We start from the raw sequence: 16,614 nt of genomic DNA, 5'->3' as shown, positions 1-16,614 counted from the left end.
CGAGAATGAGAACGGCACAAAGCCGAACATTCAGAGGAATCGCAGGAGGGGGAGGTTCAGAACAGAACCATACCAACACCCCATGCCACGACACACACAAGGTCAAAATTACCCACAGAGACGGCGAAGTAACAATCCAAAAAAAATTTGGCACCCAAATGGGAAAAACACTGGGCCAAAAATGTACGAGAATCGTAGGAGGGAGAGGTTCAGAACAGAACCATATCAACACCCCATCCCACGACACACGCAAGGTTCAAATTACGCACAGAGATGGCAAGATAACCACCTAGCGGGAAGGTGTTACACAAACTGCGGAGGTATGGATGCGAACATGCAGAAGAATCGTAGGATGGGAGGTCAAACACAATCGATCCAATTCCGACCAATTCCTCCACCGGCTATACCAGGAGGGAATAGAGGAATAACACAGAATGCGGTCCAAATACATGATAAACAACCCAGTGAGCGCGAGCGAGCGGCCAACACGCGCCCCACCCGCCGAGGTATTAAACCCGGAGCTCAATGAGAAATACAGGCAGGCTGCAAGTGACAGGGCGGGCAAAAACGCGGACAGTGCTCCCGTAAATGACGCGCGGATCGAATACAAGGACAGGGTTGCATTGAAGCGTGATCGGACAGTACAAAGAGAGAACACAGAGACACGCCCTGAGGAGCGCAGGCGTGAGCCTTTGAATGGAAAATATCCAAGGGAAACCAAAATGTATGTGGATCGGAGTGCTAAAATGGAGACGAATGTTCATGACATATCGGGAATGGTGTTAAAATCTAACACACTCGTAAAAACAAAGAGGGCAACATTACGAGGCATAGGAGTAAATCGACACACTGACTCGGCAAATGTGCATGTAATCGCAGAGAGAGCGAATGCCACGAACCAAGTGTCAAAGTGGGTTGTGTGCGCGAATTCTGATTATGTACAGCACAATTTTTCACCACACACTCCCACGACGCGAGAGAGTGAGAGAGGAAATTACAAAAACGAACCCGAAAACCGTGATCGAATTATCAAAGTGATAAGTGGTAAACCAGGCAACATGAGGAAGGTAACGCATGAATGCGTTCGAAACCGCTACCTAGCGTTTCCCAGGATTTAACAAAAACAAAAATGAATATTCGTCGGAATTATGATGTACGAGAACCAATGTAACGCAATATCGATGTTAACGGTTGTTATTTCCTTTGCTAATTCAGATGTAACCAGATTAAGATTGTAATACGTGCACGCGCGTTGTAAGAAATAACCGCCGAGAGTAAGGGCGGCTGATGGGATGCATGACATAAAAAGGGGGCATTACTTTGTTTGAAAATTCGCCAGTGGCCAAATCGACCCCTGATAATTTTCAAACGGGCGGACTGTTGTGTATATGCCCCCCTTTTTAATTTTAAAATTAATATTTTTTAAGAATTATTCTGCCAACATAGATAATATCGTTTTTTTTAATAGACACGGGGCAACGTGAGAACGGACACGCCCCCACACACTAACACAGATGTGCGCACACCTCATTTCAAAGGAAAGAGGGCATGAAAGAGGGTAATCACGGCCATCTTTGTCTTTCCGAGAGGATCTCCACACACAGGCACAAAGCCGGGGAATGACACCAATAAAACTCCCGGGCAATGGCTCAAAGGAAATTAACACGTTCTCAGAAAATAAATAAATAAAAGCATGCGCCGGGTGCTTCCACACTGGAAACAACCGTCTTTGTCTTCCCACAACACGGACAGCAAAAATTGCACACGCAAGGAATAACATCTCCATGAGAGATCGGGTCACGATGAAACATCGGGAACACGGTTTCGGCATAACTGGGGCATAATGGAATAAGTCGCATTTCAACTTCCAAACCAAAACAACTTAAGCTATGTGAGACAAAAGATATGATCCCCGAGCGAGGGAGGAAATAATTAAGCTCGCTTAACGCGTAGGTTTTCGCGACAAATATTATTCGGTAACAAAAACATGGATTCGAATGTCTCTTTTATATATATATATATAACTCGACGCGAATCATCGGTCTGGCTAATGTATAACTTCTGGCGCCGTCACGAGCCCCCCCCCCCTTCCAGAACGACACACAGCTGCGTCTTCAAAGCTAATAAACACACGGACAAACACGCACGCGAAACACACGGACGGACACACACACACACGGATGCAGATGGCCCCACCCACAAGAAGGTTTTATGACAGACTTTGAACAACTCGGGAAACTGAGTGGATATTCTGGATATAAACCAGAAAAAAATCCATTCAACACAGATCGTCAGGGCCTCTGGCCCCACCACAGATCGCCAGGGCTCCGAGCCCCATCACAGTTCTTCACGAGCTCCGGCCTACATCTCATCTCGTCTCCGGGCTAAGGCCACCAGAGATCTCCAGGGCGACAGCCATCTCTTCTCGTCACCGCCAGCGAAGAAGCTCTCGTCATCCAGAAGGACGAGGTTCGCGTGGTGCCGAGGTGCATCGCCTGCCGCAAACGAGCACACGAGACTCAACCACCTTGACGTGCATCGCCAAGGTGCATCGCCTGCCGCAAACGAGCACACGAGACTCAACCACCTTGACGTGCATCGCCGAGGTGCTCGCCTGCCGCACACGAGTGAACGAGCCAGCTCTCTTGCCGCCACCACGCCGAGGTGCTCGCCCGACCGCGCCGCCAATCTTCGTACGGGCTCTACCGAGGAAGGAGTCTGCAGCCGCCGATCACCGCAGCCGCGACAAAGAGGACCCTCCTCCGAAAGTCGTTCGTACCCACAACTTCCCCCACCAATAGACCCACACACACGCACGCATCGACGCCCCACTCACCTGTGAGACTATCCTATCTAGTTCACCCTTACTGTCGTATCAACCCTACACAATTATTGGAAGACTGATTATCAACTACATGAACCATCAGCTGGCCATGAGGAATCGTGGCCCATCGAGTGATTAAGAGTCCGTCGGTTATAAGAGTGAGGTTGGTTTCCGTGCCTTTCCCTTGTTCCGCTCATCACATAGGCGATCAATAGACTCGTCGAGGCAAACTCAACCTCCCGAAATTCTCATTACAAATCGACCGTGCACAGAGAGAGAAAATCTTGTCAAACCAGTTCCCCTTTGTCAGAGAATCTCGCCGAAGAATTAATTTAAAAAATCAGACTCGCTCTCCCCACACCCGCCCTCACATAGACCTTCGCCTCTGGGATACAATAAGTGCTGTTTATTACCGCAAATGAAGTGTGTCATGTTTGTTTTCAAACTCGGCCAGTCGCCGATTGTGATCGATACAAAAACGAACTAATGAGATGCCTGGTGGAGAGGTAGAGGTTACGATTGCATAATAAATTTTGGTCATTCAGTTCGTTAAATGCACAATATCGAAAATGCATAAGAGTTTTGAGTTATTCAATTTAGTAAATGCATAAGTGTTTATTCATTCATTTTAGTCAATGCTTAATCTCGTAATTGCATAAGAATTTTAGTTATCCATATTAGTCGAATGCACAATATCGAAAATGCATACGAGTTTTGAGTTATTCAACTTAGTAAATGCATAAGTGTTTATTCATTCATTTTAGTCAATGCTTAATCTCGTAATTGCATAAGAATTTTAGTTATCCATATTAGTCGAATGCACAATATCGAAAATGCATGAGTTTTGAGTTATTCAATTTAGTAAATGCATAAGTGTTTATTCATTCATTTTAGTCAATGCTTAATCTCGTAATTGCATAAGAATTTTAGTTATCCATATTAGTCGAATGCACAATATCGAAAATGCATAAGAGTTTTGAGTTATTCAATTTAGTAAATGCTTAAGTGTTTATTCATTCATTTTAGTCAATGCTTTATCTCGTAATTGCATAAGAATTTTAGTTATCCATATTAGTCGAATGCACAATATCGAAAATGCATTAGAGTTTTGAGTTATTCAATTTAGTAAATGCATAAGTGTTTATTCATTCATTTTAGTCAATGCTTAATCTCGTAATTGCATAAGAATTTTAGTTATTCATATTAATCGAATGCATGATATCGCAAATGCATAAGTGTTTGGTTATTCATGAATTATTGACGCATGTTTGACCTGCATGATAGAATGTCACATGCTTGTTAGAATAAAATTGCTTAACACCAACTGTTCGAGTGCTTCTTTCCAAGTCCATGCAAAACCATCTTATTCTTGATAACTGTATCCTGTGATGAGATATGAAAATGGAGACCTAAATATCATAACACACACTAGGATAATCGGTAAACGTTTAATCATTGATCATCGTGTTATCCTGATTGACATAACTCTGGATAAACGAAGCTGAGCCTAATTACCACAACTGCTCACATTAACATCATCGCAAGCATCCGCATAAATTACTACGATTATCTCCGCGATTATCATAATTTATGCATACAATTACTCACACCATCATAATTTATGCATATCATTACACGCATTATCATAATTTATGCATGTTAATACACACATTAACATAATTAATGCGATTTGCGCACATTTCGGAAAATTATTAATTTTTATTATTTTCATCAAAATGTCATAACTCCTACACATACAACACAGCCACCGCATGCCTAACAGCTTTTGTTTGGCCGGATCGAAGGGGCTAAATGGCCGTGGCACGGGCTGGAGAAGAGATGGAGTGCTGTGGTACAGGAGGACGTGGAGCTGAGTGGACTTGCCGATGACTGGTACCAGCCATGTCAAGATCGGCCTCTGTGGAGGAGGCTCGTGAAGGACGCTACTGGCCAGTTGAAGGCAATCGCCCTCCAACAACAACGGAGGGCGAAGGAGCGACGCTCACAACAACGAGCGGAGCGCTGGGCGGCTAAAGCACAGCGAGTTGCCACAGTAGGGGCCACAGGTGGTGCATCAGCCAGTCTCAGTTGACCTGTGCCATCTGGGTTTGCACCATGACCTCCTGCCAGCAGGCGTTCGACACTTCATGTGGCCTCAAGGTGCACATAGCCTGGCACAAGCGTTGTGGTGACGTCACCGCCACTTAGTGGCGAATGGCGGTTGTTGTTTAGTCTATGTATGTGTAACGGGTTCCGGAGACACTTGTAGAGGTAACTTTATTACAACCCAACACTCTCCAACAGTCCAACTCTCCAACAGCCCTGACTCTCCAACACTCCTGATACTCTGTTACAGCCTAGGTACACAGCCTAGGTACACAGCCTAGATACTCTACTCTAGCTACGCTCTGGAACTCGCCCTCACAAGGTCGTAGAGTCGGGAGTTCCAGAGTCCCACCACTGGCTCTCACAGCGTCCCAGGGTCCTCCGATGGCTGGTCTTGGGTCTTGAGCTACGACTGGGCCCTGATCGTCCAGGGAGCTCCCCTTTTATGCCTGGTCCAACGAGGGGTGGGGCCGTGTGCGCCACCAGACATCCCACAGAGCACACACAGCCCCCCCCCCCCCCCCCCCCTTGGCGGCGCCAAGAGGCTTAAGCGCCTGAGAACCCAACGCCTGGTGCCAAGAGGCTTAAGCGTCTGGACCCGCCTGGGAACCCAACGCCTGGTGCCAAGAGGCTTAAGCGCCTGGCCCACCCAGGGTCCCAGAGCCCCCAGCAGCCCCTCCCTTCTTATGTCACTACATTACCCCCCTCTACGTAGCCTCCAGCCGACCTGGCTGTCAATAATTAGAAAGTTTAAATTAACGAAAGGGAGAGAGAGAAAAAAAATACGCGAGCCTCAACAGGAAAAGAAAAGAGAACAAGAAAGCAACCATAAATACCATAACCAACCCGTACAACTTTACACTATATACAAGCATCAATCAACAAAAAGGTGAAGCAATGACACGTGAACAAACGACCCGCGGCACACCTAGCCCTCCTCGGGATCCGCATAGAAAACGGGGAATTAACAACAACAAATATACAGATTCCGACGCGTTGGATGCACAACCACCGCATGGATGGCAGGGTTCTACACCACTCTGCCAGCCTCCCATCCGTCAGGTGGAGAGAAGGCGAAGACCAACATGTCGAGCATCCCTCTACACACACTAATCCGGACGTCTGTCTACGTCCCGGGTCAAGAAGTCGTACTTCAGGGTCGACCCATGTACTGGGCAAAGAAGTCACACTTCAGGGCTGCTCCAGTATCTACATTTTAAAATATATATATAAAATTTACATGACACAAACAAAATAAAGCTGCCTGCTCCTGTCCATAAATGGTGGCCGCACGCGCGAACCGCATCTCCAAGGCATCCCGTGCTTGCGTCCCAGCAGCCCTCAATGAGAACCACCACCGACATTACATGTCAACCATTAGCACCCCCCGCCTTTCCAACGTGGCGTCTCCATCTTAAAACCACGCACGTCGGCCATATCGGGGGGGAATTTCAACCCAGTCTCTCTCCAAGACTCGCATCGCAGCATATAGCTGTACCGACCGAGCTGAGACCCAGTCTCTCTCCAAGACTCGCATCGCAGCATATAGCTGTACCGACCGAGCTGAGACGACCCAGTCTCTCTCCAAGACTCGCATCGCAGCATATAGCTGTACCGACCGAGCTGAGACGACCCATCGTTCACTCCCTGCACAACATGCACCCTAACAACTGAGGGATGCAGTCCCAACGTAACGGGACAACTACACCTGAACACCACGAATCTCTAGCCCACTGTTTCAACGCGCCTCGGAGTGTTTCAATCTCCGGGCCGTCAGGGCGAGCCTACTGCTCCAGACGCACCACGGAGGGTCTCAACCTCCGGGCCGTCAGGTCAAGCCGTCAGCTACTCCATGACGGGACCACACTCTCCGAGCCATGTGAGCGCACAGCCCACTAGGCTAGACATGCCACGGAGTGTTTCAAAATCCGGGCTGTCAGGTCAAGCCGTCAGCCATAGCATGACGGGACCACAACTCTTGTGTTAGACACGCAACACCCGCTGGGCCATCCTGGTCAGGATCTGCACCCCAAGATATTTGAGAGCCAGCATGACAATTCCAAATCCTTGGCAGCATGTCACCATCTCAAAATAAATACCTCATACAGTATATACATCGTTAACAATGACAGCACAAGCTATACATTAACAATCACGAACAAAGCTCAATACAAACCATACATTGTTAACAATCACAAGAAAAGTTTCGCACACACATTGACAACACTCACGAGCGAAGCTCCACACAGTTTACCCAACAACAATCACGACTCCCCGTCGACAACGAAGAGAATGTCAACAAAAAAATCATTAATCCGGAGCGCGTAAATGTAGGAAGTGTCAAGGGCCTGGTCTCCTGACCTCCAACCTTTGGCCAGAGCAGCAGAGGCGGCGACCAGCGTGTCGGTCGATGTGCCGGCCCCGGCGCCGGTTACAGTAAGAATGGCGCTCTCACTGTCCGGTCGCAGCGCTGATGACGCGGTATGCTAGGTTGAAGCCAGCTGTCGTCCGGCAGTGAAGGTCGCAGCGCTGATGACGCGGCGTTGTTTGATTGGGCCACGCTGGGCCTGGAAGTGACGTTGCTCCCAGCGGTCATTTCTCCTCCGGTGGAAGTGATGTCATTCCCGGAAGTATCCCCCACCCCCGGCACGGGAATGCCGGTGGCGTCCACCATGCCCGTGGCGGCGGCGGGCTCCGGCGAGCGCTGCGCCTCTTCTCTCCCTCCCGCCATCGCCTGTGAGCGCCGCATCTCGCCCAGGAGGGCGAGATGCGGCTCTGCGAGGCGAAGCAGTGCCTATTTCATCCCTGCTCCCGACGCTGGAGAGGGGACGGTCGGCGGAGCAGACAGCTGTTCAGCCGGCGGTGCGGCGTGGTTGTCGGCCGGCGGTGCAGCGTCGCTGTCGGCCGGCGTTGGCCGCCCCATCGCTGCCTGCTCCTCGACATCGCCGTCAGGACTGAAGGTACGTGGCTTACTTCTTGTCTCCATAGCCACTTCTGACGCCAAATGTAACGGGTTCCGGAGACACTTGTAGAGGTAACTTGTTTATTACAACCCAACACTCTCCAACAGTCCAACTCTCCAACAGTCCTGACTCTCCAACACTCCTGATACTCTGTTACAGCCTAGGTACACAGCCTAGGTACACAGCCTAGATACTCTACTCTGGCTACGCTCTGGAACTCGCCCTCACAAGGTCGTAGAGTCGGGAGTTCCAGAGTCCCACCACTGGCTCTCACAGTGTCCCAGGGTCCTCCGATGGCTGGTCTTGGGTCTTGGGTCTTGAGCTACGACTGGGCCCTGATCGTCCAGGGAGCTCCCCTTTTATGCCTGGTCCAACGAGGGGTGGGGCCGTGTGCGCCATCAGACATCCCACAGAGCACACACAGCCCCCCCCCCCCCCCCCCCCCCCGTTGGCAGCGCCAAGAGGCTTAAGCGCCTGAGAACCCAACGCCTGGTGCAAAGAGGCTTGAGCGTCTGGACCCGCCTAGGAACCCAAGGCCTGGTGCCAAGAGGCTTAAGCGCCTGGCCCATCCAGGGTCCCAGAGCCCCCAGCAGGCCCTCCCTTCTTATGTCACTACATATGTGTGAGTGCATTTGTGTGTGTAACTCTATGTGTGTGTGTCAGTCCATTTGTGTGTAACTACATGTGTGTCTGCCTTTTTCGCCCGGGCAACGTCGGGTACTTACCGCTAGTACCAAATAAATGAAACTGAAACTATCAACTGGCGGTTAATTAACAATTTATTCATAAATATAATCGCTAGTTCATTGTGACTGCTTCAGCATCCACGCCTCATCACTGGACTTGAGCCCGTCTCATTAACATAATTTATTTAGTTACACCGCCGCTCGTTGAGGGAGGGGATTGTGTGTTCAAACCCTCTAGTGACGTCATGTCACCGCTTGCTTCCGCGTGACGTCACGATATATCCGGAAGCTGCTGCACCGCGCGCGTGCTCTAAGATCCGAGGTGAGAAGTTAACATCGTGGTGGTTGTTGTTATCGTGGTTGTTGTTTACCCAGGTAGAGCCTCTCTCCGTCTCTCTCTCGTAGGGATATCAATTGAGTAGCTGCGAGTATGGAATCGATGTCCAGGTTGGAACATTACAACGCGGGGTCTAGCCACGCGGGGCCTTGCCGCCTGCCCTCGCCTGATTGCATTTGCTTTAATTCTCTGCTTAAGTTGAATTCGTCTTCATCTGGCTCACTACTTCATGGGACCTCCTTTGCCAGTAGCAAAATATAAGAAGAGGTTTTTTCCCCTTTTTTGGCAACAAAACAGGTGTTAAGATATTCTTGGTTCTTTCGGTGAAGTCACATAGAAGGGAAATAATAAAGTAATACAATTTCTTGCTGTGGATTTCACATCTGACGATGATTGCTCGTGTTGCAGTCAAAACGTGAGAATTTTTATTTATTTCATTTTTCTTCTACGTGACTAGGTGTGAAAAACAGCAAGAATTTTTTTCAACATTTTGGAAAATGTTCGTGCTGTTTTTCACACCTGACAATGATTGCTCGTGTTGCAGTCGAAATGTGAGAATTTTTTTTTATTTCATTGTTTTTCTTCTACATGACTTTAAGTGTGAAAAACAGCAAGAATATTTTTCTAAATTTTGGAAAATTGTCTTGCTGTGTTTTTCACAGCTGACGATGATTGCTCGTGTTGCAGTCGAAACGTCGTGACATGTTTAATTTTTTATTTTATTGTTTTTCTTCTACGTGACTTTAGGTGTGAAAAACAGCAAGACATTTTTAGAAAATTTAGGAAAATTTTCTTGCCGTGTTTTTCACACCCGACGATGATTGCTCGTGTTGCAGTCGAAACGTCGTGAGAATTTTTATTTTATCTTTTATTTTATTGTTTTTCTTCTACGTGACTTTCGGTGTGAAAAACAGCAAGAAATGTTTGGAAAATTTTGGAAAATTGTCTTGCCATGTTTTCACACCCGACGATGATTGCTCGTGTTGCAGTTGATAAGTCGTGAGGAATGTTTTTAATTTATTGTTTTTCTTCAACGTGACTTTAGGTGTGAAAAACAGCCAGAAAATTTATGAAAATTTTGGAAAATTTTCTTGCTTTGTTTTTCACATCTGATGACGATTGCTCGTGTTGCAATCGAAACGTTGTGAGAAATTTTAATTGTTTCATATTTTATTATTTCCCTTCTACTTGATGACTTTACCGAAAGAATCAAGAATATGAATCTCTGCAGTCACGAAAGCTTTAAATAAAAATGTAGGTGTTAAGATGTTTAAACGCCGACCTAAAACCTTTTGCAAGCAATCGTGTCTGCATTAACCACAATATACTCGCGATCAATATGCAAACAAAACACATGCTGTGATAATCTGTGCATTGTCTGTGAAACTGATTGGTCCACACCAGAGACGGCTTTCTTTCGAGCCTAGTCTCAAACGGTGTTAGACCAGAGGACAGCGCCAAAAGGCGTACACAGCACAAAGACAACGCCACCATCAGAACAATGACAGCTCGGGGTGAGCAGCTACATCATGGGACCTCCTTTCCCAGGAGCAAAATATAAGAAGAGGCTATTCCCCTTTTATCATTTCCAGATTTGTACAATTCTTTTTGTCTTGGGATATTTTTTGTATACGGTTTCTCAGTATTTATTTCAATTGGTTGGACTAGCTCCACCCACCTACCTTGATGCACCCATCTCAGGCCTATATAAGACCTTGTCTCAACAGCTTTTTCTCTCACCTGAAGACGATTGCTTGTGTTGCGATCGAAACGTCGTGATCTATTATTTTCTATGTACGCGATTTGACCGAAAGACCCAAAGAGTATTAATTCCTGCAGTCACGAAAGCTTTAAATCAATAAATAACTATGTAGTTTGAGAAGCTCCCAATGCACCATTGGAACCACCTTTGCCAGTAGCAAAATATGATTATTGTTTTTTTACCCTTTTATTTGGCAACAAAACTGACACCTTTTTTTTACAAGGAGTCATGTTTGCATTGACCACAATACCTGCGGTCAGAATGCAAAAAAAAAACACAACTCTGATAATGTATGCACTGTCCTTGAAATTGATTGGTCCACACCCGAGACAGCTTTTCTTAGAGCCTTGTCTCACATGGTGTTGGACCAGATGACGCCAAAAGGCGTACAACTCAAAGACAATGCACCATCAGTATGAGAGCTCGGGGTAAAGCATTTACACCATTGGAACCTCCTTTGCCAGTAGCAAAATATGATAATTGTTTTTTTACCCTTTTATCTGGCAACAAAACTGACACCTTTTTTGAGTTGTACGCCTTTTGGCGTCATCTGGTCCAATGAAGAGGTCGGATGTGCGACGCCCACATGAATAGGTGGAAAGCTGGGTTCCTAAAACCCAGCAGGACAGTGGGGAGCACATCTGGTTCATCTGTCAGTCATCCCTTGACACCTGGATCATTCCCATTACCTGCTGTCAAGGAATCCACACTTACATGGCCTTAAATTGCACCTATCATGGCATTAGCACTGGGATAAGGTTACTTGCAATTCGTCATGAATGTTGGATTTTTGTTTAGATATGTTAATGATGCATGCGAAATGTATGTGTATTTTAGAGTTTATCTTTGTGGGGAGATGTGGTGCAGTTATTTCACTGCATTATGAACTCAACAATTAGTTTGATTATCACCGCCAGCAAACATGATTGATAAGTGAAAGCTGAATTGCTTGTGGGCCTCTGCTATGTTGATTGATCTTAAATTAACTACATGGTGAAGGGAGGAAGCGTCAATACTGAGCAGATGCAGGCGGCCAGGAATGGTTCTGGACACACCACCACTTTTTAGTTTCCCTCTGGAACTTTTTGGAAGAATGGAAACAGGAAATTAACAGCACATATGCCGCTGAAGTTATATCTGTTCATCCAAGCATTCAAGCAAATCTGAGCCTGGCTTCACACCTCTAAAGTTTCGATTGAACATTTATTTATGCATTTCTGCATAATACAAATAGTATTATTCCCAACTGCCTTTGCTATGTTAGCTGATATTTGCTTTTATAAATACTACTTTTGCAGCCAGGCTGCTGAAATTGTGTGCATGGTGTTTTGGTCCAACATTTATTTTGAAGATACTAGGGCTTCCAGGCATATTTTTAACCTTTTGCCCTCTCATTGTGTGTCTTAACAGCCCGTGTGATGAATTGGGGATAATCTTGAATATATGGATAAATATAGACGTGTAAGTCATGTGTGACTGTGTATATATTCATTCCCCTGTGCCTCGATACTGATGAAGATGGTGTGGACATTTTTTTCTGTCTGCAGCTGATCCTTCTTCTGATGCTTCCTCTGCAGAATTGGTCTGATGGAGCAAAGGCACTCAGCGCAGCTCAGTAGACAAAGACAACAATGGGACCAGTATGCAAACAGCATGGATTGTACTGGAAATTTTACACAAGACCAGAGATCTCCAATGGGAGAGAAACCCTTCAAGTGCACTGTGTGTGTGGGAAGGCATTTTCAGATTCATTTAATCTTAAAAAACACCAGAGAACACACACAGGAGAGAAACCCTTCAGGTGTAGTGTGTGTGGGAAGGAATTTTCATTTTCATCTGGTCTTAAAAAACACGAGAGAACACACACAGGAGAGAAACCCTTCAAGTGCACTGTGTGTGGGAAGGCATTTTCAAGTTCATATTATCTTAAGATACACCAGACAACACACACAGGAGATAAACCCTTCAAGTGCAGTGTGTGTGAGATGGCATTTTCACATTCATCTAATCTTAAAATCCACCAGAGAATTCACACAGGAGAGAAACCCTTCAAGTGCAGTGTGTGTGAGATGGCATTTTCACAGTTATCTAATCTTACAATCCACCAGAGAACGCACAAAGGAGAGAACCCCTTCAAGTGCGGTGTGTGTGAGATGGCATTTTCACATTCATCAAATCTTAAAATGCACGAGAGAACGCACACAGTAGAGAAAACCTTTAAGTGCAGTGTGTGTGGGAAGGCATTTTCACGTTCGTCTTATTTTAAAATACACCAGAGAATACACACAGGAGAGAAACCCTTCAAGTGCACTGTGTGCGGGAAGGCATTTGCACAGACAACACAGCTTAATACATACCAGATAACACACTGGCATCAGAAGACCCCCAAGGAGTGTAGTCTGAAATCGACTTGTGAAAGTCAAAGTGCTGCAATGAGCCCATCCCTCCTGAAAAAAGAACCAGAAGTAAATTCCAGCTTGGACACAATGAAATGTATCAAGGTGACATTTGAAGAGGCGACGATGAAGAGCGAAGAAGTGAAGGTAAAATGTGAAGATGAACATTCAACTCCAAAATCGGACCTTCACATCAATGGAGGCATTGTGAAGCAGGAGGAGAATTCTGACTGTGAGGCAGAGCGAGGCAACTCCCAGCAGTTTGTGGAAGTGGAGGTGTGGGTGGACTTCTTAGACAATAAAAGGTCAAATGGAGAACCTGTAGATGTGTAAGCTTGAGACAATGAAGCTGCAATAGATTGACATTTGTCACAGGCCTTTAATGAAAAGAACGTGAAGTTGAACACTCCATTCCTAGGTTCAACCTGCAGAGTAAGAGCGGTCAGTATTTGCAGACCTGTGGATTGGGTAGATCTCTAACTAGGAGTGAGAGCCAATAAACTCCCAAGCATTCACTATGTTATAATAATATTAGCATTTATATGGGGCTCGCTTAATCGCCTCAGCAACTCGGAGTTTTGTATCATATCTCATCACAAACACTCGAAGAGCACGCCTTTTGGAGTCCTCTGAATTATCACCGTTTGATACTAGGCTCGAAAGAAAGCTGTCTCTGGTGTGGACCAATCAGTTTCAAAGATAATGCATATGTTTTGTCCTATGACTAACCACACGGCGATCCGAGGGGAGAGACTACTGCGAGTTACAGAAGACTACAAGCGACAAAGAGTACTGCGACGGACAGACTCCGGGGCAAGGCCTCGAGATCAACAATGGGTGTTGTGTCTCGCAGAGAAGAGGGGCGAGGTGATGCTTGGTGCGAGAGTTCGGCATGGACCGACAGAGTATCGCTGAGAGTTTTATTCTACATTTATCCTGATGTTTTCAGTTGCTTGCAAAGTCAAGGATTGCGATAAGTTGTATTGTACTAAGCTTTCGCAGTTGTTCAAGAGGTGTGCGAATACAATTTTACAATTTAAGTTTTGAGAGTGAGTTCCAGCTTTCACCAGCAGCTGCGATCGGCAGGCTCCGGGGAACCTGCCCCCTTGACTTGCACATCGTCAACGAGCTGCACCAGCAGAAGCCACGAGTCTACGAAATCAACGCAAAGAGTTGACTTACTGCAAGCAGCAAGCTCTGGGGTGGGACTCTGCAATCAACCAAGGATGAAGAGGCTTGCCGAGTAGCAATTGGTCACCGAGTACGAGCTCGGCGCTGACGGAAGAAGTATCGCTCAAAGTTATTATACACTGAGTGCCAGCTCCCACGAGCAGCTGCAGCCCGAGAGATAGAGTGACGAGCAACGACGAGCAATCAACCGGGAGAAAGGGTGGAAGCCCAAGCATCGACCAAGCCAGCATCGCAGAGAACCAGCTGGACGCACAACTAGGCATCGCCAGAGAGCACGGAGCCGGAGAGAGAGCGCAGCAGCGCCACCGAGCACGGGTGTCAGCTGCCAGCGGACGAGCGGCGAGCGCTGTCGAGCACCTTCAAAGACGAGCATTGTGCCGACTCGGCTCATCCAGCAGGGGAAAGAGCCTGACCAGCCGCCCGTGAGGAAGAGGAGAGCGCCGTGGGTTCGACCCACACGCACCAACCAGCACCAGCTGTAAACCAAGACAAGAGTGAGGAACGGCGACCAGCAGACGAGCTGCGGGCGCTATCTGACGACATAATCATCGCGCACCGCCGACGGCGAGAGTCGTGCCGACTCTTCATCCAGCAGTGGGCAGCAGCTCCAGCTGCCGCCGAGCGAGAGAGAGAGCGAGGAAGCTGTGTGTATGACCCTCCCCCACACTCACATACTCGCCACGTATCACCCAGCGTCTGCTTGACGCAAAGAATTGATCAAGGAGACAAAACCACCAAACACACCGCACATACCGGGACTAATAATAAGAAGAATGATAAGAGTGCGTCAACTATTAGTTGGTAATTAAGAACATGGCTGCCCATTGAGTCACGTGGATACGGTCGTTCAGAAGTATTTTAGTCGTTCTTTTTGTTAATTTTAACTGTACTGATGAATTCATTGACGAAACTAAACGTTTATAAACCTACGTTACGAATCCACACACAGGGAGACTTCTGTTGAAATATTTATTTTGATCACAGAATCTTGCCCGCGAATGTATTGAAGCCTTAGCCAATTGATAAGCATTTGCTGAAGCAGGCCCACTGCCGGACACCATTGTTCCAAGACATTTAGTTAGATGAAACTGACATTTAGCTTATTACATAATCTACCAATGAATTCATTGAGGTCTACTTTTGCCTTCGGGACATGTTTCTTTATTGCCGTTCATATGAATATCGTCACATTTATTTTTAAGGACTTTTTCCTATCGCCGTATATGCTCGCGTTACTCTGAGAAATTAACCGATTGCTCTGTTACCCAGTTTAACAACGTAATCATTGAGAGTTAAATGTACGGATCAATGAGGAGCACATCTCCAGGAGTACAGTGTTGACAATTCCAAGCATAAGAGTTCGCATATTAGAGTGGTATGTTTTTGTTCAGAAATTAAAGTTGCTTAACACAGAAGTGTCTGAGTGGTTCCTTCCTAAGTTCATGCATAATGATCTTAATTATAAGAACTGTATCCTTCGGCGAGATCTGAATTCTGAGACCTGATAGAATTACACTAAAACATAATCAGTAAAAGTTAAAGCGAGAATCTTTGTGTTATCACGATTAGTAAGAAGACGATTTTTTCACGGACTAGCGGGGGGGTGCAAGGATGGTTTCATGATGATTCAAGAACATATATATTGTGCACTTTATTTATATTATTATTACATTGTAATATGAAATAATTATACAACTCGCCATAATGCAGAATCAGTGGGAGCCCTGAGCTTGTTTTCCTGTAACTCGATGGTCCCATCTGGGGGTGATGGGAGACCGTGACACCCGAAGTGTGTTGCCTATGTCCAGTCTACTCCATAATCTCGTTTTGGTTGCTGTCACTGCAGAAAACCCTGCTTCACAAAGATAGGATGTTGGAAATGGAAGCAGGCTTTTCAGTGCTTTTGTGACAATCTCAGGATATTCCGCCTTGACTTTAATCCAGAACGTATAGAGATTTGAAGTTGTCTCAAACATACTTTTAAGGCCACCTTCATTTGCGATCTCAAGCAGTTGATCCTATTCTCGCACAGACAAAGTCGATTCACCTGGCTTATTCACAAATGGGTCGTGGGTCCATTCCTTCCCAGTTCGGGGGTCTTTTGTGGTTGGGAAGTAATGCTCAAACTCTTTTCAAAGCTGAGATAGGTTTTAATGCACCAGCTGGGAGAAAGGCCCTGGCTCAGTCTCTTTCAAAATCTCTGCTAGTGTTTGAAACATGTCAAAAGTTCCAATTTTCACTCGTCGCCCCGATAATTCCAGTTTGGCTTTGAATGCAGCCACTTTATCTGCCGAATTGAACAGAGTTGTCGATCTCCCCTGAAATGACACATTGAGTATGTTGAGCAGG

The 16,614-nt window shown here is 46.3% G+C and overlaps 1 protein-coding gene and 1 long non-coding RNA gene across 2 annotated transcripts in view; both read left to right on the top strand.

Annotated features, from left to right (window-relative positions):
* Positions 1-4,148, top strand: part of LOC144738427 (uncharacterized) — a 57,859-nt gene extending 53,711 nt beyond the window's left edge. The window contains exon 2 of the long non-coding RNA XR_013589260.1: positions 507-4,148. This is a non-coding gene — a long non-coding RNA (uncharacterized LOC144738427). The remainder of the gene's footprint in view (positions 1-506) is intronic.
* A 7,833-nt stretch (positions 4,149-11,981) lies between these two features.
* The window catches only part of LOC144738390 (uncharacterized), a 38,822-nt gene continuing 34,189 nt past the window's right edge, over positions 11,982-16,614 (top strand). Inside the window, 2 exon segments of the mRNA XM_078621426.1 lie at positions 11,982-12,428; positions 12,431-13,403. Coding sequence (XP_078477552.1) covers positions 12,266-12,428; positions 12,431-13,403 — 1,136 coding nt within the window. The 5' untranslated portion in view covers positions 11,982-12,265.

Source organism: Lampetra planeri, chromosome 82 (assembly GCF_965212315.1).
Source record: "Lampetra planeri chromosome 82, kcLamPlan1.2.h2, whole genome shotgun sequence".
Classification (NCBI taxonomy): Eukaryota; Metazoa; Chordata; class Hyperoartia; order Petromyzontiformes; family Petromyzontidae; genus Lampetra; species Lampetra planeri.
The sequence above is the reverse complement of the archived record's forward strand: the minus strand, read 5'-3'. Positions and strand labels throughout refer to the sequence as shown.